Source organism: Chelonia mydas, chromosome 22 (genome assembly GCF_015237465.2).
Source record: "Chelonia mydas isolate rCheMyd1 chromosome 22, rCheMyd1.pri.v2, whole genome shotgun sequence".
Lineage (NCBI taxonomy): Eukaryota > Metazoa > Chordata > Testudines > Cheloniidae > Chelonia > Chelonia mydas.
Window position 1 is genome coordinate 13,770,786 of NC_051262.2, and position 26,852 is coordinate 13,797,637.

General features: G+C 44.7%; 1 protein-coding gene across 5 annotated transcripts in view; it reads left to right on the top strand.

Moving 5' to 3' along the window:
• Window positions 1-5,928: 5,928 nt before the first annotated feature.
• SIK2 (salt inducible kinase 2) overlaps window positions 5,929-26,852 on the top strand; it is a 113,065-nt gene continuing 92,141 nt past the window's right edge. For 2 of the 5 annotated variants that reach the window (XM_037882118.1, XM_037882120.1), the window contains exon 1: window positions 17,958-18,074. Coding sequence is in view for 3 of the 5 variants with exons in the window: in XM_037882116.2 (XP_037738044.1) it covers window positions 6,021-6,170; window positions 17,958-18,074 (267 nt within the window). In the remaining 2 variants the exon portion in view is untranslated. Of the gene's footprint in view, window positions 6,171-17,957; window positions 18,075-26,852 lie in introns of those variants that run through there. The other 3 variants (XM_037882116.2, XM_037882117.2, XM_043534064.1) reach the window with 3 other exon arrangements.

The window sequence follows — 26,852 nt, forward strand, 5'->3', positions numbered from 1 at the left end:
CCATTGACTTTAGTGGTGCAAGTTCAAGCCCCGGAGAACAATCCTTGCCAGAAAATGGCCACTACCTACCAAGGAAATGATAACCTGCCAGCTGGTTATCAGTGGGGATAATGCTAGGCAATAGTTGCTGATTGGCACTAGGAAAGGGGTATCCACTGACTGGTGCTGGCTAACTTCCTGGGATTCATTACATTAATTAGTGCATTTTAGTAAGCAGCTATATATGTGTATTCATTTTTATCCTTCAAATCCTTCTGTTCTGTTTTTAGGCAGGCCATAAGCATCTTTGAGTCCTTGGAAAAACAAGAAATGAGAGCAAAAAGCTCAAGCAAAATATGCAGACTTAGGTGTGTAACCTCTTACATCCACATTTCGGTCACTAAATGAGTGCCCTTATTGTTAGATTTCAGAGTGGTAGCCATGATAGTCTGTATGAGCAAAAACAATGAGGAGTCCTTGTGGCACCTTAGAGACTAACAAATAAGCTTATGCCCAAATAAATTTGTTAGTCTCTAAGGTGCCACAAGGACTCCTCATTGTTTTTTCTTATTGTTAGAGGCGCTGACCACCTGCAGTTCTCGCTGAAGTCAGTGAAAGTCAGCTATGCATGTTCAACACCTCTGAAGGTCAGGCCAGGTATTTAGGTGCTGAAATATGGTTGTAAATGGTTAATTTTAGTAAACTAATTTGGAAAAGTTTTGCCTATTAAAGCTCTTGAGGTTCACTTCTTCATCTGTAATGGGACTGAATAATACTTGATCTGTGTTCTTTCTGAAATCAAAATGCTGAATATGGCGATGACAGGTACTGACAAGAACAAGTCTCCTTGAATTTGTCAACCCCATCTGGCGCTTTATCTGTGGAGGTCTTTCATGCCATTGTTGTGTGAACAAGTTAAATGTTTAAGTGCTGAAATACCCAGTGTTCCCTATTCCTTCAAGTTTGAGGCTGCTTTGAGTCTGGAAAGGTGCTTGTATCAGAGATAAACATCATCAAGGAAACTTTTTAACAGATGTGATATACATGCACTCACCTCATAGCTGCTTCTTGTAGGACAGAGGCAAAAGCTTATTTTTGAAAAACATGCTTTCTTGCAGTCAGGAGAGTTTGAGATCACCTTTGGAAAAGGGCAGGCACCTATGAACCTGAAAATGAAACCAGAAAAACCCTCTCACCTTTACACATATGATTAATGAAAGTAGACAAATGTCGTATAAATAAAATCTGCTCCAAACCATTTCATGTGCACAGAATAGCCAAGTTAAGAACTATTAGATTATAGAAGCTAGACAGGAAGGATGCATTAAATCATCCAGTCCATCTCCTAGGAGCCAATGCAAGATTGTTTCATACAGCACATTTTCTAAAGCTTTATTTCAGTCTTGTTTTAAGCATCATGAAATTGCACTTCCACTGCTTTTGGGAGGAGACTGTTCCATAGCCTAATACATTGCTCTGATAAGACTGAATATTAGGGGGAAAACATCTTTTACTTTCAACCACTCACTCCTACACATACACCGCTGTGCCACACTAAAAATGCCTCCCCATTGTTATTTCCATCCTTTAATTGTAGAGTTATGTCCTTCCCTTTAGTCAAGTTATACATATTTAGTTCTTCCTTTTTTTGAAGACATGCTCTCTGGAAATGTGGTGCCTAGAAGAGTATACAATGATGCCAGGATTCAGACATGGTTGCGTCAGGGCCTGGTGGAGGATGATTAGTTCCCTGTCCTGTGACAGGGTCTCTCCCTGTAAACAGCCCAAAACTGCATTGGCCTTTTTTTGTAACCATGTTTCATTGCAAAGAATATGTCTCTTTTGTTCTTCTGTGTCACCATTTTCAGTTGTGTAAAAATGTGGTTCAGTTAAGAAAAGGGTGTGTCATCTCAACTGTCAGAACATAGGACACGTGGACACCTCTAACCCAGCTGGCCAATTCTGTTCCTCTTTGGCTTGAGGTAGAGGCAGGAGCCCAAGTACTTTGTTATAGTTTGGGAAGGGCACATAGGTCGCCTTCTTGCTAGGAATAATTCCCCACACAGAACTTTCTCCTTGAAGTGTATATCTATCACTATAACTTCCTAACAATTTAGAAATACAGTTCCAATGCTTTGTATCCCATATTGTCCAGCAAATTCGGCTATAGATAATTTAGCACCTAACCATCCATAAATCCTCACTGTCTGGGCACTGTGCCTTGTCCCCATCTTGCAGATCGGGAAGATGGACAGGGGTTGTATAACTCGCCCAAGGCTATATAACTCATTGGCTGAACTAGGATTAGAACAGAAGAACTGCAGGTCCATGTTTAATCCTCCATTTTAAATATTAACAATATTTCAGTTTGCTGTTGTTTCACCACTGTGACTCAGTGTACCATAAACTATTGCAACTTTTGGCAGATTTGAGACCACAGATAACTTGGTTTCTTCAGGCTGCGAGGGCAGACCTTAGAATTCCCAAGTGGTTCCGCATTACTTCTGCTGGAGGAGGTCAGCAACAAAACCTGGTGGCAATGAACTAACTTTTCTCTCTATGGCACTGCTGTGGCTATATAGTGCACTACTGTACTCACCAGAGCTTTTCCAGAAACACTCCCATGTGACCTAATAAGTGAATGTTCTAGGCTGATCAGTTAGGGGAGCCTATCCCAGGCTGCCCATCAGTCCTTGAAACATCCATAGTCTGATTTCTAGGAGAGGAGTTCAGTAGCGAAGGTGAAGATTTCATTGGAGCAGCAGTGTCAAGACCTGAAATATGGGGATAGAACAGTTCTAAATGTTACCCTGCTAAGACCACAGCAATGGAGCTTTCACCTTTTACAGGACACAGTCTGTTTGACGGTCCCTAAGACATTCTTGCCCTGCCCTGCCTCAGACAGAGATTCAGCCAGCTCTGCAAAGTACAGGAAAGGTGCCTGTCTTCTGACTGTATCTTCACAGGTAGGTGTTTCTAGTTTCTTCATTGTCTTAATAGCTATTAAATGAGTGTGGGACTACTGAGCCTACCAAGTGCATTATCCCTTTGGCCAGACTTCACCTGCACCTAATTTTATCTTTTTGCACAGACAACTGTCAGATCTCCGTTGACACTATATATTTAATAGATCACCCTAGGTGTTATGATTAGGGCCCTACCAAATTCATGGCCATGTAAAACACATCACTGACCGTTAAATCTGGCTTTCCCCCTTGAAATCTGGTCTTTTGTGTGCTTTTACCCTATATTATATAGATATCACAGGGAGACCAGTGTTTCTCAAATTGGGGGTCCTGATCCAAAAGGGAGTTGCAGGAGGGTTACAAGGTTATTTTTGGGGAGGTCGCGTTATTGCGACCTTTACTTCTGCCCTGACTTCGGAGCTGGGCAGCCAGAGAGCGGTGGCTGTTGGTTGGGCACCCGGCTCTAAAGTCAGCGCCCTGCCAGCAGCCGTGCAGAAGTAAGGGTGGCAATACCATACCAAGCCACCCTTACTTCTGTGCTGCTCCCTTCAGAACTGGGTGGCCGGAGAGTGGCAGCTGCCGAGTGAGGGCCCAGCTCTGCAGGCAGCAGTGCAGAAGTAAAGGTGGCATTGCATGGCATTGCCACCCTCACTTCTGCGCTGCTGCTGGCAGCGGTGCTGCTTTCAGAGCTGGGCTCCCGGCCTGCAGCTGCCCCTCTCCAGCTGCCCAGCTCTGAAGGTAGCACCACCGCCAGCAGCAGCGCAGAAGTAAGGGTAGCAGTACCGCACCCCCCCCCCAATAACCTTGTGACACCCCCACCCCCCAACTCCTTTTTGGGTCAGAGCCCTACAATTACAACACCATGAAATTTCAGATTTAAATAGCTGAAATCATGAAATTTACAATTTTTAAAATCCTAATACCATGAAATTGACCACAATGGACCTTTAATTTGGTAGGACCCTAGTTATACATAGGACAGTGGTCCACTAGAGGGCACATGTGCTCCACATTTGATACTTTTGGACAGTTGCTGAAATTGTCTTTGAATAATTCCTGAGTATTTTGTTTGAGATTGCACACTGTAAAAGTGTTTGTGTAAAGTATTTGGATCACTTTGTTTGAAGCACAACAAGAAGTGAATCATGGGTAGCAAAACCATCTGCAGAAAGGCTGTTCTCTTGGCTGCAGTTTTTCCAGGAACCTTATTTTGAAGTTTTATTTTAAAAGCCTCTGCATTTGAACCAAAATTGACGTTACCCTGTGCTGTACAAGACGGGCTGTGCAAATGAAGCTTTCTATCTAACTTGCTGAATAATTTGTTTCAGACAGATATGGTAAGGGTTAGCATCGATAAAAGTAGGGAAAAGGCAGCTCAATTCTTTTGCAACCAAAAATATGTAAAATGTATTTGGCAAATTCCCTGATAGAATAGAGCAAATAGAGCAACTAATAGGCAATATTTCACAGAGGGTCCGCCAAGCATGGCCAACATTCGACTCTCCAGGGCAGGAAGCTGCAGTGCTGCTGCGTGGAACTGTAGCCTGCCAGGGCCTGCCTGGTGCCATCTGCCTGGGGCGAGGTGGCCCCCTTTAGGGGAAATCCTGGGTGGGTTTGAGCACTGGCCAAGGTGTGTGTTCAAGTCCTAGGGCACGTACAGGCTCTGTGGGCTGGCGGAGCAAAGGGTGGGAACCCTGGGCAGCTGCACCCTAGGAGCGGGGCAGGACTAGGTGCCCAGCTGGTTCTGTGGCCCTGAGGAAGGGGGTGCAGGGGCCAAGGCAGTCCCAGGAGCTGGTGGGGCCTTGTGTGGGCAGAGATGGGCAATAGGCATGGAGGGATGGCTAAGGGGGCTGGGGCACCTGGGCTTGGGAGCCCAGGGGAGTGCTGTGCGGGAGGGGGGGCATTGGGAGCCCAGGGGAGTGCTGTGCAGTTGGAGGGGGGGGGCACGGCACTGGGAGCCCAGGGGAGTGCTGTGCAGTTGGGGGGGGGCACGGCACTGGGAGCCCAGGGGAGTGCTGTGCAGTTGGGGGGGGGGGCACGGCACTGGGAGCCCAGGGGAGTGCTGTGCAGTTGGGGGGGGGGCACGGCACTGGGAGCCCAGGGGAGTGCTGTGCGGGGGGGGGGGAGAGGCACGGCACTGGGGGCCCAGGGGAGTGCTGTGCAGTTGGGGGGGTGGCACTGGGAGCCCCGGGGAGTGCTGTGCGGGGGGGGTGGGGTGGGGGGGGAGGCAGGGCACTGGGAGCCCGGGGGAGTGCTGGGTGGGGGGGAGGCAGGGCACTGGGAGCCCGGGGGAGTGCTGGGTGGGGGGGAGGCAGGGCACTGGGAGCCCGGGGGAGTGCTGGGTGGGGGGGAGGCAGGGCACTGGGAGCCCCGGGGAGTGCTGTGCGGGGGGGGGGGGGGGAGGCAGGGCACTGGGAGCCCGGGGAGGAGGCAGGGCACTGGGAGCCCGGGGGGGGAGTGCTGTGCGGGGGGGGGGGGTGGCACTGGGAGCTCGGGGGAGTGCTGTGCGGGGGGGCGGGTGGCACTGGGAGCCCAGGGGCGTGCTGTGCAGTGAGGGGCACTGGGGCCGTGTGCAAGGGGGGGCACAGCAGCAGAGGGGGTGGCGGCACTGAGGCTAACCCGGTCTTGGGGGGGTCTCCCTGCCCCCAGCCCGGGGGTGGGGAAGCTGGGGGAGAATTAAGCTGTGGGGGACGCTCTCCCCATCTCCGAGGGGGGGCGTGCAGGTAGCCCCCCCCCAAAGCCGGACCCCCCCCGCACAATGTTCGCCCAGTCTCCCCGCACCGGTCTCTCCCCGCACCAGCCCGGCGGGGAGGAGGCGCTCTGCCGGGGACGGCTGTGCGGGGAGCCCCGCTGCCGGTGGGAGGGGGCGCCCCCCAGGGAACAGCCCCAGGAGGCCGTTGCTCATCCGGTGGCGGTGGCTACGGTTGCCATGGCGAGACTCCTCCTGCGGTGACGCGCGCGGTGACGCGCGGGGGGCGGGGCGGCGCGGCGCGGCGCGGCTGCAGGGCTCCGCACGGCCCCAGACAGACCGAGCCGCCGCCGCCGCTGCCGCCACCGCCGCCCCCCGAGCCCAGCATGGTAATGGCCGAGCCCCGGCGGCCCCCCGCGCTGCTGCCCCGCGGGCCCGGGCCCGTCCGCGTCGGGTTCTACGACATCGAGGGCACGCTGGGGAAGGGCAACTTCGCCGTGGTGAAGCTGGGGCGGCACCGGATCACGCGCAGCGAGGTGAGGCGGCCGGGCCGCGCGGGGGGGAACCGGCGCCCCCCCCCCCCACCGGGGACCGGCTCGTGAGGAGGCGGGGCCGGGCCGGACCCTGCCCCCCCCCCCCCCGCCACGGCTACCGGCCCGAGGGCCTGGTACCGCCCCCCAGCCCCGCGGGCGGCTGGTTCCGACCCCCATAGGGGCTGCCCCGGGGGCGGCTCCAGGTGTGCGCCCCTGTCCGAAGGCCGTTATCCCAGGCGCGGCCGGCCCGCAGCCTCCCCTCGGCTGCCTCGGTCCCTGCGGCGGGGCCGGGGATGGAGCCGGCCTCAGGGCACCGGCCGCTCCGCCCGCCGGGTCCGGCGGAGCGCGGCGCGGGAGCGCTGCGGGGAAGGAGCCGGCCGGCCGGCCCTGGGAGCTCCCGCCGGGCTGTCCCGGGGCAGAGCCGCAGGGGAGCGCCGCGGGGGGCGGATTCCGTGAGTCGTGGCCGCGCCCTGGCCAGTAGGGAGGCGAGGAAATATTTTTTTCAGTGGGGCCAACAGAGCTCTGGGGGTCCGGGGCTGTACAGCGCCGAGAACGAGACCGGCGCGAGCCGTGAAGCTGCTGTTAGGGACAGCCCGTTCCCGAGAAACTGCCGGCAGGATAACTTGGTCATTACCAAACGCAGAACAGGTTTGCAGCGCTTGATTTGTCAGGAGCGAGGGGCTGGGGCTCCCACAGTTAGGTGTCCCGGCTCAAGCGATTTTATTTATTTATTTATTTTTATTTACTTTCATAACTCATGCGGCAAGCCCTGAGTTGCCGGGGCTATGAACTGCTGGTCCTAGAGGTGCCAGGACTCTACCCTAGCAAGCCCTGGCACAAATTAAGCACTGCAGGTTTGAACCCTAAAGGCTAAATTGTTCCGTGTTCTGCTGTCAGGGTTGTCATCTATTCAATATCTCCAGGTGTAGGGCCAGCTTTGGTACTTCAATTTGAAGAAGAATGATTCCCTCATACCCCATTCCCCTGAATCAGCTTGTCTGGGTACTAAATTAAAAATAGTCATCTTTTCAGAAATGCAAGTTACCCAAGCTATCAATTAAATACCAGTCTCAGAAAACGATAATTATTTTACACATCATCTATAATTAAACTACTATAATCTACTTGGGTAAAAATGTAGCTAGGCATATTTTTAAAATATTAAATATCTGATGGAAGCAGCACCTTTGGATATCATCGCTTAATAACTTTTAAAACGTAAGTACTTTCAGTTAGTATACCTGGTTTTAAGTTATTTGTCAATTTTTATGATCTGATCATATTTCCTATTTTAAAAAAAACCCTTTTTCTGTGGTGCGATGTGAATGATCCACACAGACAGGGAAACTGAACAAAATGATGTCAAAAGCACAAAGTAAAGAAATTGAAACCAGTAATCTTTCACTTACAGTGATCTTAAGTGGTACAAGTATCAATAGGCAGGAGGCAAAATTATAATTGTTAACTCTAACTATAGTTTTACTTTTAACATTAGTGCAGGACACATAGTAGTGGTCACTGTACACACAACTTTGAAGAATGTTATTGACCTCTTGAGGTCTCTTCCAGCCCTACATTTCTGTGATTCTGTGACAATCCAAAGTATTAAAGGAAATTTGATCAAGTTATGGCCTCACTTCTCAAATTATATATTAAGGTACTCAAATAATTTTTAAACCCTTTCCTTGCTACTATTAAATATCCAAGTTTGGAAATTAGAATTTTAATTAGTGTTCAATTATAGTGTTAATGTTTCACTCACCAGGCAATTTTCAGAGTCGCAGCAGTGTTAGTCTGTATCCGCAAAAAGAAAAGGAGTACTTGTGGCACCTTAGAGACTAACAAATTTATTTCAGCATAAGCTTTCGTGAGCTACAGCTCACTTCATCGCATGCATTCAGTATTTCCACTGAATGCATCCGATGAAGTGAGCTGTAGCTCACGAAAGCTTATGCTGAAATAAATTTGTTAGTCTCTAAGGTGCCACAAGTACTCTTTCTCTTTTCACCAGGCAATGTTTGCTTACTGGTCTTCAGGCACCATGTCTCAGTGGCATTGCAGTGGCAATCTTAACTTTTCATTGTAATTCAAAAATTAGATCTCTGTTGAGCTTTGTGAAAATTTAAAATCATCTACACTTTGAGTTTAAATAGCTTGGCAATATTCTGTTTGGTAAAAGTTGTCAGCTTCAAAAAATGGCAGAAATTAATAGAAGTACATTCTAAAAACTTTACTAAATGTCAGTATCAATAAATTTAAATTTGATTGAATAGGTTTTCTTCTTGATTAGGGCCTTGTATGCTGTGCTCAGTCTGGAAGTTGTTTTTATAGTTCACATTGTGAATTGCTACTGCCAAGATGGAAGTGATTCCAGGAATGTGAAAGGCAGGGAGAACTTACTATGAATGACCGTTGTTTCACATGGTATATTTTAAAATTAAGCTAAAATGAAACCTATATCATATTTTCCCCATAATTTTTGTAGCAGGTTTTCCCTTTCCAAAGTTTTGTGGTTGAATCTTGTGCACTTTGTTTGTTTGTTTTTGCATTTCCAGTTATTTCCACAACAAGAAATTTATAAACATAGGATTAGGTAGAACTTCATTGTTGGGTCAGTCAGTAGGAGTGGCTAGCTGGGTTGCAAGGGAGAGGGACCCTATTAACTTTCACTAATGGTAAAGAGAACTTGCGTTCTGACCAAGTACCATTACTGTAAATGGTTCAGAATCAGACCAGTGTGGGTTCCACCAACTCTGCTTAGTTATGTAGTGGAATTGTAATGAAATGATGCAGATCTTAAAGTTTCTTGTCATTAAATTAATCTAATATAGTTAAAGGTGAAATCAGAGTGAAACAGAATGTGTACATAAGAAGATAACATAGCCCAGAAGGTGGAGTATGGCAAACTAGTTCTAAATTGAGTGTGAAATCATATAACTGCAACCTTAATGTTGCATTTGAGCACTCAAGTGAAGAAATGTGAAAGTTAATAGAAATGTAGGAATTGTTAGGTATTCTCAACCATGGTTAATATAGTCCTGTAATGCGCCTTTAAGATCAGTCAGTACTAGATGCTTCAGAGGAGGCAGCTGTATTTTTGATAGGTTCTTGCACGCAGTACATGTTTGTTGTATCACAGAAATATCCTGTGATCAGAGAATTAGGTTTATGTTCATGAATATGGACACAGGAGAAGAAATTATATTCAGGAGGACATAGGAAAAATAGGAGACAGCAACAAAAATAATTAGAAGCATTGGAAGAGTCATAAGGGAAGCCCAGAAAAATTAGGACTGCTTAGTTTTAGGAGGTAAGTAGTGACATGAGGTATAAGCATGAATGGTAGAGAACGTCAGCCTGAATCTGCTGTTTACTGTCTCATAATATAAGAGGGACACCCTGTGGAATTATAAAAGTAATAAACTTACAGATAAAGGAAATATTCAAATACATCATCAACCTGTGGCACTCTTTCCTACAAGATATAGGGCATTAAACATAAAACTCAAATGGTTAGTTGTCTACGTATTGATATAAACTATCACTCCATGAACTATCTTAAACAGTTTTTACTAATCGGTCCTCATGGTTCGAGACATGTTCGCCACCAACTGCTTGAACTTGGAAAACCTTCTCCTATAGGCATGTTATTGCCTAATTGTCCATTACATGTGGTTGTATTTTCCTCCAAAGAGGCTTCTTTAGAAGGCAGAATATTGAACTAGATGAATGGTTGGCTGATCCAGCGTATCGGATCCTGAACTAGATGAACCATTGTGTGTGTATGCATGATACATACTCATAAGTGCACTAGTTTAAAACACAACAGCCCTCCCCCCTTGTTGTGACCCACAAATTGGTTTAGCACAAACGGATTTAAGGGAAGCTAATACTGATGTCGCTATGTTGGAGCAAACCCATGATGTAGAAGCACTCCATTGTTTCTGTGGGGCTTGCACCAGGATGACGTATTCCAGATCAGAGTAAGCCATGTTTTACGCTATTACAGTGTGTCTACATAGGGAGCTTGCATCAGGGTAATTGCACTCGTGCAAATTTCTCTAACCTAGACAGGGCCTAAGGTTTTAAGTTGACCTGTGCAACCTAAATGGCAGCTGCAAAAGAGAAAATCTGGATTTCTGCCTTTTTTGCTTTGTGTCTTATAGGTCTGAAGGATATTCAGCGTTTCCCTTTCATTAGAAGTTTTTGTCTTCTTTTTTCTGGATGACAGGAGGACTATGAGGGTAGCATCAAAACTAAGTAGAAATTAAATTAAGCTTGAAAAATTGAAAGTAAGGATTATTAGTCAGACAAACTTTTTTGTTTGATATCTGTTTAAATTTAGAAGTCTGGCAGTTTCAGTTCCCTGCCCCTTCAGTTGAAGGCAGAGAAGCAGAGAAGGCTCCCACTCCAATTCTCTAGTCCTTTAGCCAAAAAAAAAAGGGGAGGGGTGTGGGGGGGAGAAGGAAAGACTTAATATTTCTGAGATTTTGAAGGTTAAAAAAAACAGGGAGGATTTCAAATAGGTTTTAAGGTGTGTGTGTTGGGGGGGGTAGACCATTTCCCCCCCTCCGCCCCCCTTTTCAGGTCACCTTTAAGCTGATCTAAAGCATTTATTACTCTTAATCATGAAAGTTGTGTGTGCTAGTGGGGAGAGGTGTGCCAAATACACAGTGATTTGCAACCTAACTGTAGGAGTATGCTAGAATCATGTGACTTGAATAATTGTCCTTAATTTGGTGTGTGCTGTGGGTGGTGGCATGTGTTGCCATAGACAGAGGTTGACCATGCTAGAGAAATGAGAATTCAGTCATGCACCAAGCAAACCTTTACACGGTATACTGGAAAGATTCGTGCTATGTTATGACATTTCTGGAAGATGTTAGTGATTGCTAGTGAGCTGTATTTTCAGTTTCACTGAAAAAGATTTCATAGTTCAACAGTTTTGGTGCAAAAATGTAAAACTGAAATCTTTGCTGCAGTCAGAAGCAGCATTCAATTTGAACTAAATAGGATTTGACCCATGTTTTGTTCTACTCAAGACACAAGATTGCTGATAAAAATGAACTCAGTGCTAAGTGCAACTTCACATTTATGTGTAGTTGCATAGTCTTTTTGTGATTTTTCTCTAAACCTTCAGATCCAACAAAGAGCAAAAAAATTCAGGATTCAAAAAAGGCTGAGGTATCTAATCTACCTTTAAACATTTGAAACAGAGAAGCCAGATGTCTATATTACTCCATTTCAGATTAAGAAAATATTTATGCATATATTACGTCAATCCTAGTATAAAACCTCAACCTGTATTAGAGAATAGACAATAAAATATTTCTGTAATTAGCAGCACCTCTTACTGCATTTTTGTTTCAGAAAAACTGCTAGCACTTAACTATAGCAAGAGAGTACCCATTACGTTTTATTCTGTTTGTTATCATGAGTGTTTTTATAAAGTCTCTGGATGAGCTAGAAATAAGAAGCCTTTAATATTTATTGGTCTACATTATTTGATATAAATGCTTTTTGTATTGCGGATACACAGCTACTCGTAGTCAGCAAGAGTACCACACGTGGGATTATTTCAGAAATTCAAAAGAATGAACTAGCATGTAGCTAAATAAAAAACATTTACACTCATATAATTACATTTTAAATCAAAGAGGCAGTGTGGCAATTCTCATGTTGAGTGATCTCTACACCGAAAATCTTGATATTTTTTTAAACATTTGACTGAAGCAAGAATGTGTTCATGGATTTTTAGCAGGATGGCAGAGTTCATCTGTTGACCTACCATCACAGCAGGTGATAGAACACTGTATAAAGCTGCTGAAGTTTGCTTAACTCATTTTGTGGGGGCAGCTTTTTAACTCCATCTAGAATGGAAAGGAAGATACTAAGGGATTCTCTGGAAAGAGAGAGCATTAGAGTAGAGGAGGTCCTGGAGGGAAACCCTAGGGAAAACCAGTGGTAAGAAGAAAACTAAAAGTGAAGTTCATCTTTTTTTGTTAGTAATAATAACTAAACAACAGGAAGGAGGAGGGTTTGGATGCTAATTCAGGGTCTTTTTGTTTTGCAGACTGCACATTCAGCTTTATACCAGAGTTCACCTAATACAGCTGTGTAACTTGCCCATTATTCTAATTGTAAAGAATGTAATTGCATTTTTAAACACAAAGTTAGGCCTTTGTAAATGAAAATCTAGCCAAGGAAAGTTGTAAGGCTACCAAGTACAGTATTACATTTTAAGTGACCAAAATTGATTTTTTCAGAACTTGGTTGGATCATGTCACTTGTGATTAAATATGGAGATATGGAAACAAGTTCACCTGTGTAAGTTCAAGGCTTGATGACATTAAAAGAACATTCTTGCTCTTAATGCGAAAAGGCTTTTATAAAGACATTTTCAGACTTCACAGGAAGTGTTAGCTTGTCAGGTTCTTTGACACACTACTGTACCTGAATACGCTACATGAAAACTAAATGTGACAAAGGATTTGCAAGTTACATAGCTGTAAGTGCAGGGTTCTTAGAGCAATAATGTTAAGTGATAGTAATAGAATTTTTGCAATAAACAGCTATTTGATAGTGTGGGAAATGTAGAACTCTAGTACAATAGACTCTCTTTAATGAGATTGTGTAGCATGCTGGTCTCTAATACAAATACATTTTTCTTTAGAATCTGAGAGACTGATTTTTAGTATGAGAAGGCTAATGTTATTTGGAAGCCATTAAAACAGATTTTCTTGGGATTTGCACTGAAACATTTGACCTGAGGACTGAATTTCTTGGAGCTCTATGGCTTCCTGACCTTCAAATGAAGGAATTATTTTCACAGTCTTTTCACCGTCTTCTAAATGTAGACAGGTTGTGTTGTATCAGGAGATTTTAAAACATCTGTAGCATGTCCTCTCAATGGGGAACATTTGGAAAAGGAGGAAGTGGTAGAAAGCCACAAACAAAGCACATTAATTTAACATTAAACTATAATAAATGTTACAGCAGGAGTCATAATTCTGCCACTCACTTTTTACGTGCTCAGTTTTCTGAAGAGTCTCCTTCGGGGATGAAACTCCCCATGGTTGGTCCCAGAGATTATTTTTGTTCTTTAGTTAGTTCAAATGCCAGAAGGGACTTTGCTAAGTAAAAGTGGAAAATGCGTTTTCAATTTTAAGTACTTTTTTAAATAACTTGAGTCTCAAAGATGGTAAAACTATAATTATACATTTACTCTTGAAAAATAACAGAAGCATCTGGTATAGATTAACTGAGATTACAGGTAAATGAAGACCCTTTTTACTCTCTCACAACTCATCTGTTTTATTTTTTTCTTTCTTTCTTTAGCTAGGTCTGACTGAGGAATAGGTCCTTTATGGTTTGCAAGACAACTCAGCTGAATTGTATCTTTTAAAAACTTTGTTTTGGGCATGCACTTTTGCTAACCTTGGGAGCTAGTAACTGCCTAACATCCATGGAGAAAGTTGTCAACATAGGAAATTTTTATCGATAGACTTGAAAGCAGAAACATTCTTCATTGAAATATTTATGTTCCTTCGGTGTTTTATAATCTCTGTAGAGATTCTGTATTCAAATACAGGAGCAAATTGTGGAAATGCCAAACTCTGTTAGAAAAGACAGCAAAGCTTGTATGCTTTAAGTTCGCTTTTTCAATTCAAGGAGCTTACACACTTCACTGCAGGAACTTGTAATTGCAAGCCATATAAATGCTAGATTTTTTTTTTCCTGGGGAAGGGGAGGAATGTAAATCCAAAATAAAAAAGCGTATATTAAAGAGAGTGACAGCATTTTGTATGAACTGAAAAAGATGAAGGAAGAGGCTAGGAAGGCAGAGTTTTGCTGCTTCCTCCTTCAGGTTGTCCAGAATGCTGCCACGGATACCTAGTGTGCTCCATCACTCTGACTGTGCTCCACTACAGCACCCTTTACCGGCTTTCCCTCACCTTTCATATCAGACATAAGCGCTCTCCTCTTTGAATCCCTACACAACTTAGCTCCTGTCAGCCTCTGTACATTAGTCTTGTCACACACAAGATGCAGGCAAGCAATAAGAGAAAGTTATTTTAGTTATGATTAAAGGGAGCTTCATAAACGGGTAGGGGGAGAGAACGAGGAAAAAGTGTGCAGTGGTTCAAGTGTAAGGCAAAAGCAAACGGGCTAGAATAATGAAAGGAAAGAACAGAGAGGAAATGGAAAGTGCTTAGCAATTCCTCTATGGATAAAGCTTCTGCAGTCTGTGCATCTACTAAGGAACAGAGTTAGAGCAAGGGGTTAGTATGGATAAATGAAGTAAGAGGCAAGACTTAAGCTGTGTAAGATACCATGTACAGGGGGGGTCTGGAGAGATTAGGCTATTAATGTAAGTAATGGGAAACTTAAAAATTGATCATACAAACAATTGAGAGAAGGTGGTTGGTTTCTTGAATTAGCTTGTCTGGTGTGTGAGTACACTTGGATTCTTCTTCTCTGATAACCTGGAATATAAATCCTCTTCGCTTACCTAAAATGGGCGATCCATTACTCTGACAGAATCTGGATAAAGTGAGGTACCAGTTTGGGGTAGGGATCACCCTCTATATTTTGGGTAACTTTTAAAGGTAGTGGTTTCTATTCTTTTTATTGAGGGAGGAAGCTGAGTGGTGATAGAAATAGGGCATCACCCAGAGCACACCTGCCCTGTTTATAGTTAAGAAAATATAACAGGCCAATTCCAGTGTCTGCTTGATATTGCTTTTTCAGTGAGCTACTATAAAGTAAATGAGAGAAAGTGGGGAAATTTGACACACAAGGAATAACTTGTTTAAGCAAATATTTCCTAAGGTGTATTTAAGGATTTTTGTTTCTATTTTTAGTGTCTGTTTTTGGTTATTATAATTTTTTAGGAAACTTGTTTTATAGGTTGATGAAATTGTGCCTCCGTAAACTTGTTCACAAATCAGTTTTATTAGCAGTAAACAGAAATTGGGGAGGGAGGAGTCTTAATTTTTTTTTAACAGACTGAATTCTAGTTTACATCCTAGTTTATTCATACCTTTTATATGTTCACAGCAAAAAAAGGCATTTGCTTACCACTCTGCTTTTATATGTGACCAGGAAGTGAACTACAGAGTGTATGAACAAGAAGTAATACAGACAGTAACTTAGGCCCTGATCTGGCAAAGACTTACATGGGTGGTTAACTTTGGGTATTTGGGTAATTCTAATCAAGTGAAATGCATACATATTCCTTTCATCTATCTAATTTATGCTTGAAGGCAAGGAGATTAAATTAGTGCCTAATTTAAGACAAGTTGCAACAAATGGGTATAATAAGTCATCAGAAGGAGTGGTAAGAGGAGAATGAAGGTAAATAGAAACGTGGTTACATAGACTAGTTATGTTCTTATTTAGATAGATCTGCATCCTTTAGGGTTGTTTTTAATTCTGAGTTACAAATCAGTCAAATAGAGATTCCCCACTAGCCATCTTCCTAGCCATTGTCTGGTGGTGGTGGTGGTAGCAGTATTTATTATTTGTATTACGGTAGCACGTAGGAGCCCCAGTCATGGACCGGGATCCCCTAGTGCTAGGCGCTTTACAAACAAATCAAAAAGACCGTCCTTGTGATTGTTTTCCATAGACATCACAGTAGAAATGGGTCTTGAGGAGGGATGTGAAGGAGCATGTTAGAGGCATTATGGAATAGTTCAGGATGAGTGTTCCATGCATGAAGATTAACGTGGAAGAAGTGGACAAACAGGCAGTCAAGGCTGGCTTTGTTTGTGAGGTAATGCAGCAAGATACAAGTGCAGATACTAGAGCAGGATAGAGTTGTAAAAGGCTATCAAGGTGAGATGAACTTGAATTTGATGTGGAGATAACAGGAGGGATTCAGGGAGTATCATGTCTCCAATGGTGGCTAGTTAGTACCACATGTTAGAACATGTGTTTATATTCCCAGTATATCTTTTATCCTATCTAGCAACTATTGATGTCCTCATCATTCATGTAAATGCTCTTTTTAAAATTATACTAAGGTCTTGGGCTCAAATTATTACTCTGTTTGTTAAATTTATCAATTTAATTGGATGTTGTACTATGAGAAATAGAATTCAGGTGCTCCTGTTTTACCCTGTTGCTTTTTATGTGGGTACTTATGTGACCCCCATCACATTCTAAGATTTTAAATATACTTCTCTCTCTCTCTCTCTCCCCCTTCCCACTCAGTAGGATAAATTCCTTTATTCATTCATAGAATGATAGGACTGGAAGGGACCTGTAGAGGTCATCTAGTCCAGTCCTCTGCATTCATGGCAGGACTAAGTATTATATAATTATTTATGTTTTGTGTATTAAGGGGTGGGGTGGGCAGGTATCTGTATATGAAGAGGTTTATTGAGAGGAAAGCCAAGTGAGTTTAGTAATTAGTTCTTAATACAGTGATGCCCTTGATCATTCTTATTCAGGTAATAAGGTCCACCTCCTGTGTATTGAAATAAATGCAAGTTAGGTGCCTACATATCTTTGAGGACCTATGTATCTCTTGTGCTTGCTAGCCATTCTTGATAGGTAAGAGTCCTGGTTCTTGGGAAATGCATCTATAGTTGTAGGTCCAGTCCTGTTGAAGACATTGAATATCAGGAGTGATGTACCTTTCCTGTACCAATCACTCTTTTATAAACTTTCCTATATTCTCTTATTGAAATGAGCCCGATCTTTTGATTCTCTTTTCCTATGGAAGTCTTTCAATGGCTCTGATTTTTGTTGCCTATTTTTACACTTTTAACATGATATTCAAGGTGAGACATACTATTGGTCTCTTTAATATTCTCAGTATTTTCTCTTGCGTTCTTTATAGCGCCTAACATTTTGTTTCCTTTTTTGGTGAAATTGGGAATCCCTTAAGTATAGTTCTGTGTAACTCAGTTCTCCAGTATTGACTGGGAATGAGGTCTGTAGGACCCCAAACTAGCTTCTAAACAACATGGACTCAGTTTGCTCTGTGTAACTGACATGAGTTTCCCTGCAGAGATTTTACACTTTCTCAACAGGTTAATTACAGACATCCTTATATCTAGAACATTAATCACAGTGAAATAAAAGTCCTTAACAATCCGAATTGCATTAGCTAAATGTTTTGATTGCAAGTGCTAAGTCAAGAACTTGAGTTCAAAACTTTATTTAAAATTTGTGGGTGAAATCCTGGCTGCCTGGAACTACTTATGTGCATGGAATTAAGCATGTGCATAAGTGTTTGCAGGATCAGGCTCTGGGGTAGCAAAGCAAGCTGTAATTGAAGGTTTTACTGATGTATTTTGCAAATGAAAAAATACTGACTAGTTTTTGTTTGAGAACTTATCATTGCATTGTGCCAGATAGTGACATGGTGCTGCTGCAAGAAGTCTGTCAAGCTGTTTGATCCCTCAGTACTGCTTCTGGTTCCCAGGCATCAGGCTGCGGTTTCTCCATTTATTACTTCAGTCCACTTGCTCACATGCACAAATTGAGCACTTGAGGTCTCTGCTCCTCTGTCTAAGCCCCTGCTGGTACTGTCTGCACCCATCGACAATGTTAAAGAGATTTTGGTCAGCAGTTGAGTTCCTAGATCAACAGCATGATATCTTATGTGCCTTAGTTTTTATAAGTGAATTATCAAATTCTAAGATATAGCAGGTATATTTTTTAAATAAAAAAATGACCCAGAGTCATAGGAATTTGGGGTCCTGTTAACAAGCAGGGGTAGACAAGACTGGAAAATTGATTTAAAGAGAGAAATTTTTTTTTGTTCTTTTGCTACAGGTGGCAATAAAAATAATTGACAAATCTCAGTTGGATGCAGTGAACCTGGAAAAGATCTATCGAGAAGTGCAGATAATGAAAATGCTTGACCACCCGCACGTAATAAAACTCTACCAGGTACAGTTATAATCCTCTTGCTTTTCCCCTCCCCCCCCATGTGTTCTAGTGTAAAATGTTTATGGATGTCTAGTCCTCTACATCAGTGACATTTTATGGGCTGCTGGTTCACAGTATACATTCAGCTTTTATGTGGTGGAGTTGTTTTGGGTGTGTTTTTAATCTTTGTGCGTGCACAGCAGCATATTGGCCTAATTCATTCTGTGGTTAGCATATATGTCTGCGTCACACGGAAGAACTCCAGAGGTGCTTGAGATCTAATTTTTAAAAAAAACTGGGTGATTTAGTGCTGGTGAGAGGTGCTAGACTAAGATACCTGGAGACTGAGCCTCCTGTTTATTCACAGAGCAGGTACAGTATGAGCAGCAGCAGTGCAAGTTCCCTTCACATTACTTTGCCTATGTGCCTAAACTGAGAGTGACCATTGTTTTTTCTTGTTTCAGAGTAGCAGCCGTGTTAGTCTGTATTCGCAAAAAGAAAAGGAGTACTTGTGGCACCTTAGAGACTAACCAATTTATTTGAGCATAAGCTTTCACGAGCTACAGCTCACTTCATCGTATGAATCCAATGAAGTGAGCTGTAGCTCATGAAAGCTTATGCTCAAATAAATTGGTTAGTCTCTAAGGTGCCACAAGTACTCCTTTTCTTTTTGTTTTTTCTTGGTTTTTCTGCTGAGACAGCCCACCGCCATAACATTTGGCACCCTTGATGGTAATCTTATAAAGACTTGTCCACGGGGATCTGGACTGAACCCACCAGTCTCCTTTCAGAGAAGTTACCAACTTCCGATAAGTGGTAGCTTTCAATTCAAACCAACCACCTGTAAGTGGGAGATTCTTAAACCCAATTCTTTGAGCTGCCCAGTTCCCCTAAAAATCTAGGTCCCAGTTCATTGTTGTATGGTCATTTACATCACTGCAGAATGCTGCCTTTCCTGTCTGTGTGGGTGTAAGCAAGTACACAAGATGCAGGGCAAATGATTATTTGGATTTTCATTTTTCCTAAGTCATGAATAAATCTGTATACACACAGTAGGCCATGATGCTGCAGATCCACCTATAGAATTTGTCCGTAAACCTATTTGTGTAATTCTGAACTGAATCTTTGTATCTGCTGACTATTTTCAGTCGATGTATGCGGTTTGCAATACAGCTGGGTGGGTTCAGAGTTAAAGGTGAAACTGCCCTTTCCTTGTCTTATTTTGTCTTGATGATTTAACAGTCTTTGGCACAAAAAGATGAGATAGAGGGAGTTCATTTTCAGAAGTTTCTTGGTTTGTTCTTCATTGCACACACTTCCTTGAAGTCTGAAGCGTAGAGATGTTGCAGAGTCTTTTCCGATGTCAGGACGGTATTGTGTATCAGGCCTGCTGAAGACGGAGGCTGGCATCAGAACCCAATAAATTGTATAAAGAATTTCAAGGCATTCAACAGTTAGTCCTTCTGATCTAATCAGGCATGCCACACACATTTCCCACTGATGCTGAATCAAAATCTGTATGAAATGATTAATGATTTATAATGCCAGCTTGTCTTATTGGCATCCAGATGTTTTCTGCTTTGAGCAGGGGCAGTAGTGGAACTATTGACAAGGGAGGTGAACTCAAAAGTGGAGGCCAAGGCAGGAGTATAGTAGTAGAGAAATTCTACACAACCCGTCCTCTCATCAGCAACCCAAAAGCTCGAGGAAGCTCTGGGATGGGAGGGGGAACAGCAAGAGAATGGGTCCTCAACCTTTTCAGATACCTACCAGCTAGAGGCCAAATTTGAAATCTAGATCCCCCAAATAGGGTCTAGGGATAACACATTGTGGTAGGAATCTCAGCACCCTCTTCATCCCTCATGTGGTGTTTCTAGGGGTTGGCTTCTGACCTGGCATTGCCTCTGAATAGTGTGTGCAGGTGAGGGGGGCATCTTTCTTACAGGTCATCGTTTAGTAGATTTGATCCTCTGGCTCTCAAGAATATAATATGTCTACACCTACATGTGTGTGCATGGGTGAGAGTTCAAGGGCTGGGTAAGAGGGAGGGATAATTATGAGGATACGTTCAAAAAGAGAAATATGGTACAAAGCATTTTGGTGTGCTATTGTCATGGGCCACTAGCTGATAACTCCCCGCTTGGAGGCATGATTCCTTCCCTCCACTGCTGCTGGAGATATGTAGCTATACACTGCCCTTCACACAGGTCAGATTGTAAAAGCACAATGTAGTTTTTAGTCTTTGAGCCAGTACCTGGTAACTTTTGTTTTTTAAGCCTGGCATTTTCAGTACAAATGCTTTGACTATGAAAAGAGCTAGCACAGTGTGTGTGGGGGGGGGGCGGGCGAGGCGGGCATAATGCAATGGCAGAGAGACAATGTCTGAGCGTGCAAGTTTGGCAGTTTAACAGTTGAATTGAGCTGTTCATGTACAGTTGCTGTCTTACAGTAGGTTACATTTCTTCCAGTATTTGTTCATGTCAGACTCAGTCTAGGTGCCCACCTGGGCCTCGTGTGTGAGAGTAGACTCTTTAGCTAGTGGTGTTCATTGGGCCACAGGTGTGCTGTGCATGCCTTAGTGCGTGCCTTCAACCTAAAGGTGGCTGCAACTCTCAGTTCCTCTTACTGTCCATGGCAGTGAGACAAAACAAGTGGTGTCCACCCCCTTCCTTTTAGCAGAATTTTCTCTTGTAAATTAGTTAATTCTCTTCAAATTCCTCCTTTTAAAATTTTTCTGTATTAACAACGCACACCACCCTGCCAAAAAAAAAAAATTTTTTTTAATTTAAATTTTTTCCTCTCTTATTTTTACCTGGTATCCAGACCTAAACTGGCAGATTCAAAACCCACATGCTTCAAACTGTGGCAGTTCTGTGACACTCATTTCACGCATAGATGGCCGCAGCTGCTGTGTTTATCATCTCAGGGAGAACCATGTGTTAGACTGCTGCTCGGTATGACGTTCCTTTTCCATCTCAACAACTAAGTCCAGAGACTCTCAGAAGAATTTATATTAACTCAAACAATCAATGAGAGGGACTTAAGAGCCCGAAGAGCGAAGTTTGACATCCCAGATTGATCTGGTCTCTAAGTTCCAGTCAGCCAATGCTCCTGCAATCTGGCACGCAACATCCAAGTTCACTACTGGCAAAAATCCACAGCACATCAGGCAAAGATCAGGAACCAGCGAAGACTGTCTTGGTGCCAACTTCCTACCCCAGCACTGAGAATCAGTACTGCGTCCTCACCAAGGCAAGTGAGATCTGAACACCTGGATAGACACTGCTGCCTGTACTGATCCCCCTCGTCCCACAAGGAGAGACTCAAACCCTTGCCCTCGTCTCAGCAGCAGAGTGCTAAGCTTGTTCATTCAATCGGGGCAAGTGATGCTCAGCACTGACTACACTACACTTGGCCCTGATACGCATCTCCAAACTCACAATACAAAAATCGGTGCAAAGATCAGCACTGCCTCTGGGAGAAATTTCTGGCTCTTTTCCGCACCTTGTCAAACTTTTCAGTATCATTTTTAAAATGAGGCCACCAGAACTGGATGCAGTATTCCAGTATCGGTCTCTCCAATGCCGTATACCTAGGTAAAATCACCTCACTGCTCTTCTATTTATACATCCAAAGTTCACATTTAGCCCTTTTTTGCCATATTGTCACATTAGGAGCTCATTTTGTGTTATCTGTCCACTACAGTGCCTTAATTTTTTTTAGGAGAGAGTCTCTTCTCTCCAGGATGCACTCCCCCACTCTGCAGATATGATGTTCTTTCATCCTAGATGTAAGATCATGTTTCTCTGTTCAAATTAGGGAGGGTGATGACCTGTTTGCCTCTACACTTCAGCCCTAAACCTCAAGCTCTTTAGATACCAAAGACAGTCCAGACAGAGGATGCGCACCTACCTTTGGCAACAGTCTTCTGTGTACTCACCCAACAAGAAGCCAAGATTATCTCAGAAGAGACCATCACTTTCCTCAGTAATTGGTCAGTCTACATCAGCTACACCAAATTTGATAGAACAGTGTTACAGTCACTTTATTTAGCGGTTGCCAGGACTTCTCAATCCCACCTTCTAGATGAGATAGTGCTTATCAGTTACCTAGAATGGGATCATATGGACACAGATTTGAAGAAGACAGGATGGTTACCTTATAGGACCAGTAGTTCCCTGACCTGTCAGACCCCTTTGGTACTGACTGCACCAAGACCACCTACCTCTGAGGCAGTGGAACCATCCCGTACTGTGCAAGCCAAACACCCTAAGCAGTTGGATTCAGTCAAAGGCACAAAAGGAAAACCTACAGTCCCTGCCTTGGTACCACCAGAGCCGCTCAAACATGCGGCGGCAGCAGCACTAAGCAGCTTGGCAGCGCTACAGTCTATGGCGTCATCCACAATGCACAACCCTCAGCACTGACGGCCGCAGTAAAGGCATCAATACCACTGACAGGACCCTGCTCAGAACTGATGCTCTCCGTACCACAGCAGTTTCTCCAACATAAAGACCTTTTAGTCTCGTCAACACCGGAATCTCCACTCCTCAGCACCGACATTATTCCAGCACGCTTGGTACCATGCCAACTCACTGTGCGAACCTGATCAGCTCCTCCTTTATCCAGTGATGAGGATGATAATGAGGAAGGGAAAATCTGCTCCTCCCATTGCTCTTCACCTATACAGTCACACACCAGACCGGGTCCACTAGAACAACATCAGTACCACCGAAGACCTGAAACTCAAGGATGGTACAGACACCCCTGGATGCTGCCACCAATGTCATTCCCACCACAGTATCCCTACTGGGACCCAGGGGCAGCGTACCGCCAACACTACCCTAAGCCTCCCAGTCCACACAGGGAGAAGTCAAGGCATTCTCCATCACCTTCAGTACCTTGACCCTCTGAATCCCTGGAAGAGGCAGTCGAGAAACTGGAGAAGACTTCGGACCAGGAAGTCACTGCGGCTGCCAGTTTTTCATCCTCCTTTCCAGATGAAACTATCATGCCCCCACCACCCACGACGGGGATGACTTTAAACAGTTCCAAGAACTGTTTAAGAGGATTGCAGACTCACTGGGTATACCACTGGAAGAAGTTGCAGAGTTCCACATCATAAGTTGTTGGATATCCTCCAAACTTCAACCTCTTGCAAGATTGCTCCCCCAATAAATGAGGGTCTTGTGAACCCAGCCAAGACTCTCTGGCAGAGCCCAGCAACAATTCTGCCCACTTGCAAAAGAGCAGATTAAAAAAAATTCTGTCCCTTCCAAGAGAATGGAATTTTTATTTTCACAACCCCTTCTCCCTGTTCCCTAACTGCCCCAACCCCTATCCACATCCCTGGCCCCTGACAGCCCCCCGGGACTCCCACGCCTATTCAACGCTCTCTGTTCCTCGTCCCCCGACTGCCCCACCCCAGAACCTCCACCCCTGACTGCCCCTCAGGACCCTTTGCCCCTTATCCAACCCCCCCCTTACCATGCTGCTCAGAGCAGCAAAGCCCCACCACCCGGCCGGAGCGAGCCACACCGCTGCCACGCGTGGCGGGCCAGAGCGCTGGTGTTGTGTGGAGGCTGCGGGGGAGGGGCCGGGGGCTGGCCTCCCCAGCCAGGAGCTCGGGGGCTGGGCAGGACAGTCCCACGGGCCGGATGTGGCCCGTGGGCCATAGTTTGCCCACCTCTGCCCTACGCCAAACTCACTGGTGTTAGAGGCCATGAATGAAAGGGGCAGACAAGGTTATTACGTGGAGAGACGCAAGCTGTCAGCCTCCACCCCCAAACCCTGCTTCACTTCCAGCATTTATAATAGCGTTAAATATTTCAAGTGTTCCTAATTTATAAGCGGGGTCGCACTCATAGGTTTGCTGTGTGAAAGGGGTCACCAATACAAAAGTTTGAGAACCATTGCTATACCTTAACATTTTTGTGGGTGAGAAAGTTACGTTTGTCACATAAGGATATGTCTACACTATGAAATTAGGTCGATGTTACAGAAGTCGATTTTTAGAAACTGATTTTATACAGTTGATTGCGTATGTCCACACTAAGCGCATTAAGTCAGCGGAGTACGTCCTTACCATCATGGCTAGCATAGACTTAGAGTGGTGCACTGTGGGTAACTATCCCACAGTTCCCACAGTCTCGGCCGCCCATTGGAATTCTGGGTTAAGCTCCCAATGCTTGATGGGGCAAAAACATTGTCGAGGGTGGTTTTGGGTACGTCTTCAGTTGTCCCTCCCTCCGTGAAAGCAATGGCAGACAATTGTTTCACGCCTTTTTTCTGCACAGATGCCATACCATGGCAAGCGTGCAGCCCGCTCAGCTCACCGACACCATCACTGTTGTGTCCTGGGTGCTGCTGGCAGCAGACAGTGTAGTAGGATTGCTAACCATCGTCATACACCGCTTCCGCTGCAACTCTGCTCTGCTGCTATTGTCTCAATAGCAAATTTCTCCATGTTGTCTGTCATGGGCTCCCAGGTACATGTGTTCTTCATCGGGAAATGTGCGTGGTGCTAACCGTCATCCTCCACCGCTTCCGCTGCAACTCTGCTCTCATGAATCCACCTTGCAGGCCCTCTTGTTCTCTATAAATATCTATACTCGTGGCATCCGTCTTTAGCCACCGCTTCCGCTGCAACTCTGCTCTCCTGCAGACTCCATGCCACGGCAAGCATGGAGCCCGTTCAGATCACCGCAGCAGTTATGAACATTGTAAGCACCTTGCGCATTATCCTGCAGTATGTGCAGAACCAGAACCTCCAAAAGCAGGTGAGGAGGCGACGGCAGTGCGGTGACGAGAGTGATGAGGACATGGACACAGACTTCTCTCAAAGCACAGGCCCTGGCAATTTGGACATCCTGGTGGCAATGGGGCAGGCTCATACCGTGGAATGCCAATTCTGGGCCCAGGAAACAAGCACAGACTGCTGGGACTGCATAGTGTTGCAGGTCTGGGATGATTCCCAGTGGCTGCGCAACTTTCGCATGTTTAAGGGTACTTTCATGGAACTTTGTGACTTGCTTTCCCCTGCCCTGAAGCGCAAGAATACCAAGATGAGAGCAGCCCTCACAGTTCAGAAGCGAGTGGCGATAGCCCTCTGGAACCTTGCAACGCCAGACAGCTACCGGTCAGTTGGGAATCAGTTTGGAGTGGGCAAATCTACTGTGAGGGCTGCTGTGATCCAAGTAGCCATCGCAATCACTGAGCTGTTGCTATCAAGGGTAGTGACTCTGGGAAATGTGCAGGTCATAGTGGATGGCTTTGCTGCAATCGGATTCCCTAACTGTCGTGGGGCGATAGACGGAACGCTTGTCCCTATCTTGGGACCGGACCACCTTGGCATCCAGTACATAAACCTCAAGGGGTACTTTTCAGTGGTTCTGCAAGCACTGGTGGATCACAAAGGACTTTTCACTGACATCAACGTAGGATGGCCAGGAAAGGTACATGATGGTTACATCTTCAGGAACTCTGGTCTGTTTGAACAGCTGCAGGAAGGGACTTACTTCCCAGCCAGAAAATAACCGTTGGGGATGTTGAAATGCCTATAGTTATCCTTGGGGACCCAGCCTACCCCTTAATGCCATGGCTCATGAAGCCATACACAGGCACCCTGGACAGTATTAAGGAGCTGTTCAATTACAGGCTGAGCAAGTGCAGAATGGTGGTAGAATGTGCATTTGGAAGTTTAAAAGCACGCTGGCGCAGTTTACTGACTCGGTTTGATCGCCGCGAAACCAGTATTCCCATTGGTGTTGCTGCTTGCTGTGTGCTCCACAATATCTGTGAGCATTTCGTCTTTTGGAATGGAGTTCTGATAGCACGGGTTCATCTCCCCATACAGTGATCAGATCCAGTACGTCCCGTTCGGTCCATGCTGGAGCTCTTTTGCGATTCTGACAGGTTTCAGAGTAGCAGCCATGTTACTCTGTATCTGCAAAAAGAAAAGGAGTACTTGTGGCACCTTAGAGACTAACAAATTTATTTGAGCATAAGCTTTCCTGAGCTATAGCTCACTTCATCGGATGCATGCAGTGGAAAATACAGTGGGGAGATTTTATATACACAGAGAACATGAAACAATGGGTGTTACCATACACACTGTAATGAGAGTGATCAGGTAAGGTGAGATATTACCGGCAGGAGAGAAAACAAACCTTTTGTAGTGATAATCAAGGTGGGCTATTTCCAGCAGTTGACAAGAACGTGTGAGGAACAGTAATAAACATGGGGAAATAGTTTTACTTTGTGTAACGACACATCCACTCCCAGTCTTTATTCAAGCCTAAGTTAATGGTGTCCAGTTTGCAAACTAATTCCAATTCAGCAGTCTCTCGTTGGAGTCTGTTTTTAAAGTTTTTTTGTTGAAGAATTGCCACTTTTAGGTCAGAAATCAAGTGACCAGAGAGATTGTTCTCCAACTGGTTTTTGAATGTTATAATTCTTGACATCTGATTTGTGTCCATTTATTCTTTTACGTAGAGACTGTCCAGTTTGGCCAATGTACATGGCAGAGGGGCATTGCTGGCACATGATGGCATAGATCACATTGGTAGATGTGCAGGTGAACGAGCCTCTGATAGCGTGGCTGGTGTGATTAGGCCCTATGATGGTGTCCCCTGAATAGATATGTGGGCACAGTTGGCAACGGGCTTTGTTGCAAGGATAGGTTCCTGGGTTAGTGTTTTTGTTGTGTGGTGTGTGGTTGCTGGTGAGTATTTGCTTCAGGTTGGGGGGCTGTCTGTAAGCAAGGACTGGCCTGTCTCCCAGGATCTGTGAGAGTGGTGG